Source organism: Lactuca virosa, chromosome 4 (genome assembly GCF_052849685.1).
Source record: "Lactuca virosa cultivar CGN04683 chromosome 4, Lactuca_virosa_CGN04683_v6, whole genome shotgun sequence".
NCBI lineage: Eukaryota > Viridiplantae > Streptophyta > Magnoliopsida > Asterales > Asteraceae > Lactuca > Lactuca virosa.
This window is the reverse complement of record NC_136429.1, coordinates 69939318-69943580: the sequence shown is the minus strand read 5'-3', so window position 1 is coordinate 69943580 and position 4263 is coordinate 69939318. Positions and strand designations below refer to the sequence as shown.

Here is a 4263-nt window from a genome sequence, read left to right as displayed (position 1 = left end):
TTATACCACCAAACAAATACATAGATCAAAGATATTTTTGTTAATATTAAGCCAATTTAATATAATTAAACAAAATTGCAAAATTTTAGTGCCCTCGATCCTTAGCTATAATTAATTATATATTTAGGGTGTTTACTTGAAACTCAATTATAGTGTTGTGAGATACAGTACTGGTGGAGTGGTGGTGGTTGCAACTTCTTGGACATAGTTGATTCATATAGTTTTATTTAAAAGTTTTAAATTTAAGAAATCCCATGTGAACAAAACCAAGCCAAAATTTTGCACGCGCAGTCAATACAGGAATCAAGACTATACAAACCAAATCAAAGCTCGAGCTTACACAAAACCTGTATATGAATCTATAGGGACATGAATGTACGAACAAGTCTTAGGTACCGCTAATTAACATGTTTTTTGCTGCATAATATGGCATAGATCATTGATTGAAATACGAATGATTTGAAGGATTATTAACTTGTACAAAACTGAAACTGGATTCTCTTCAAGTTCTCAAATGCATCCATCATTTTCTTCCATTCTTAAGCCAGTTTGAGAAGGCGTCAAGGGTATTCTTGTCTGCTCTATAATGTTTCTGAGTGAACTCGAGGAAAGTCGACCATGTAAAATCTGGATATCTTCTCTGCTTATCAACATCTTCAACCAATGGTTTTGGTGGGCACACGACTTTGTCCATTCTAGGAGACAGAAAGAACGCAAGAGACTTTCTTGGTGTGTGATTGTTCACAACTGCTCTATGTAAGCAACTCTTGTACAATCCATTTGATAATGCCTGCGAAAAGGAAACCCTAATTACAAAATCTACATAAAAGTGTTCATCCTTTAATTCTTTATTCTTGAAGATGTCTAGATAGTTATTTTGAACACTTACCATGAATGTATCTCCGATATTGACAACAAAGGCTTCGGAACATGGAGCAATGGAGTGCCATTTTTCGTCTACAAAAACTTCAAGCCCACCAACATTATCTTGGTGAAGAATGGTTAGAGATGTTGGATCACAATGGGGACCGGTTCCAAGTGTTTGATCTGGTTTTTGGCAAGGCGGGTAGTAGTTTAATCTCATTATCGAATCATTTTCTTCATAGAAATCCCTAAAATAGGATTGACCGATCCCAAGGCTGATTCCTAGTAGCTCCATGATACTAAGAGAAAGTGTGCTCATAGCTTCACAGTATTCTTGACAAACTCTCCTATATAACAACGTCAATATCAGTTTTTAGAGTGTAAGTGACTATTGGTTTTCTTGCATCAGTAGGGCGTCGCATATAATGAAAAAAAAAAAAAAGCAGTAGTTTGCTTATGGAAAAGAAATAAATTACGAAATTTATGCTAGTGTTGGTACCCGAGATAACTAAAATCTTCCCCCATTACTTTCAAGAAGTAATCTTGAACCAAATTTGAGGATAGTGGATCTGCAGAATATCGAACAGAAAATGTTTCTTTCCATGGAAGCTTGGAGGAGAATCTATTAGTGAAGCTACTAGCGTATCCACAGTACTCACCAACTTTTCGTTGAGCCTTTTGCTTCTCCAAAAGTGGCATTCCAAAGAAAAGATCCATGATCTTGTGAGCTTCATTTATCAACCTCTGATCAATACCATGGTTAACAACTTGAAAGAACCCATGTTCTCGACAAGCAGCATCAACTAGCTGAGCCGCATTGCACACTGCAAGGGAGTCACCGGTCAGGAAATCCTTTAGGTCAATCGGAGGAACACGAAGTTGTGGTAGTGGTTGATCAAGGTGGGGCTTTTCGTCCTGAGGCCACATGAATTGTTGGGGTATGCTAGTTTCATTTTGAAGAAGCGATGCATCAAAGATAAATGGATTATTTCTAAAGTTTGTTTCTTTTTTGGGTAAACGTGATGGTGAAGGAAGAAGGTAAGGAGGCATAGATCGATGTTCTTTTAAATGAGAAATAGATTCCCAAACAAGATTTTGCACAAATAGTTGGTATGACCTTATGAGGGTTCATTATCGATCTATATATATACACATGTTTGTATGTATATATATATATATATATATATATATATATATATATATATATATATATATATATATATATATATATATATATATGAGAGAGAGAGAGAGAGAGAGAGAGAGAGAGAGAGAGAGAGAGAGAGAGAGAGAGAGAGAGAGAGAGAGAGAGAGAGAGAGAGAGAGAGAGAGAGATGTCAAGAAAAAGAATGAAAAGCGAATTCAAAAAATGCTTTAGAGAATGAAAGAGAAAAAGCCAAGACCGTTCATTGGGGAAATCATTCAACAAAAGTAGGAATATTTATAGACTACTCTGTTGCAATATTTTACTCTCCATCTCACATTATACACACATCATACGTGTATATTTACTAATATATGGTACTTCTAAATTTTATTACCAAAACATTGTTGCTTAAGTCTTATTTTTTTAACATTTTACTCAAGATAATTATATTTTATCAAAAATTGCATTCGTCATATATTATTATTTGCAAACCTCTCGATCGGTCCACTTTTCTGGATTGTGTAGATTCCTCACCAATTTGATTTATTTTCGTTAAAGTTTTTTGTTTTAAGCGATTAATAAACAAATCAGATTGCAAACACTGATAACTAATTTTCCTAAATTTGTACTTTAAAGATTTTATTGTTTTATAAAAAAGCATTTAATATATATATATATATATATATATATATATATATATATATATATATATATATATATATATATATATATATATATATATATATATATATATATATGTGTGTGTGTGTGTGTGTTTGCATAGATCTTACGTGATCAAACATCCTCAATATAAAACGAGTTGTAACCAAAAAAAATAATTAAAAAAAATCAAAAAAACTTATAGTGTTGAAATTCAAAAAAAAATTCTGATCAATTTATGCATAAACATAGGAACCCTAAACTAATTGAAAAACACTTACTTTCAAGGAATTATCATTTCAATAGAATTGAAGATGATAATGTCATCTTCACTTCCTATATACATGTTTTATTGAGTTCTTGATCGATAGACACCTTTCATAAATGATGATAATGTTTATGCAGAAAACTAGGAAGATAAGGGAAAAGACTCTTAAGTTTTCATAATACATCTCCCAAATGTGTGTTAATTTTTTATAATTACGTCTTATAAGTAAGTTATAGAACAATTAAAGTCTAATCTATTAATTTATAGACATATGTTTGAGTATTTTATATTTACAATGTTCGTATTCTTTTGTATTTTTGGTCACATTAATTCGGTTTATATTAAGAATGTCGTCTATAAAAAAGTTTTAAAAAGTTATTTGTCAGTATTAATCTTTATGTTGTTTTTTGTTTTGTTTAAACATTATAAAAACGATACTTTAAATGCTATTTTTTGTAAAATAAATAAATAAATTGAAGTACACATTTAAAAAAATAAATTGCCGTCGTTTGCAATTTAATTTGTTTAATCATTTAAAATAAATAGTTTTAACAAAAATGATGAGGTATCAACATAAAAAAGTAGTGGACCGATTAGAAGTTGCAAATAGTAGTATATCGAACATTATGGTAAATATAAGCTCGCTAAAAAGCATATATTACAATGTTATGGTAATTAAATTTTAGAAAATTTTATAATTGGTCAATGTGGTTTGCAAAAAATTACATTTTGAGGACTTCTATGAAAAATATCACACACGTTGGTCCTTATGGTTTCAAAAATTGCATTAAAGATCCTCCTAATGTTAACTTTTCAGTATATATATATATATATATATATATATATATATATATATATATATATATATATATATATATATATACACATTATTTTGTTGGTATTTTTATTTTATTGTTCAACAATTTGATAATTTTTTTGACCTTTTTTTCTATTTCTTTTATAATTGTAGTTATTTTTTGATTTTCTAATGATTTTATTTATTTTGATTCAAGTAAATGAACTTCAATTTGATAAACCATATCGCAACTATTTTTTCTTTAACTTTTCTTATTTGTGAATTGAAACGGTAGATTTTATTTTTAATTTTATGTTGTTAAGGTTCATATTTTTTTTACTTGAAGGCTCCACCAAATAACCGAAATTGTTATTTTTATTTATTTAAAACAATAATTAGGTTAAAATTTTTATTGAGTTATATGTTTCAAAATTTTCCACACTAATATACTCTAATATATTTATATATTTTACAAATTTCGTTTTTTTTTAAATTTTTCATGTATTTGTTTTAATTTTTTGTATTATT

The 4263-nt window shown here is 29.2% G+C and overlaps 1 protein-coding gene across 1 annotated transcript; it reads right to left on the bottom strand.

The window, feature by feature from the left end:
• Positions 1-334: 334 nt before the first annotated feature.
• On the bottom strand, positions 335-1989 carry LOC145109810 (gibberellin 20 oxidase 2-like). The gene is made up of 3 exons (XM_079046962.1): positions 1364-1989; positions 890-1211; positions 335-790 (listed from the first exon to the last, which is right to left on the bottom strand). The coding sequence occupies exons 1-3, from the start codon at positions 1912-1914 to the stop codon at positions 524-526; spliced, it is 1140 nt and encodes a 379-aa protein (XP_078903088.1). The 5' UTR covers positions 1915-1989; the 3' UTR covers positions 335-523.
• Between the last annotated feature and the right edge of the window lie 2274 nt (positions 1990-4263).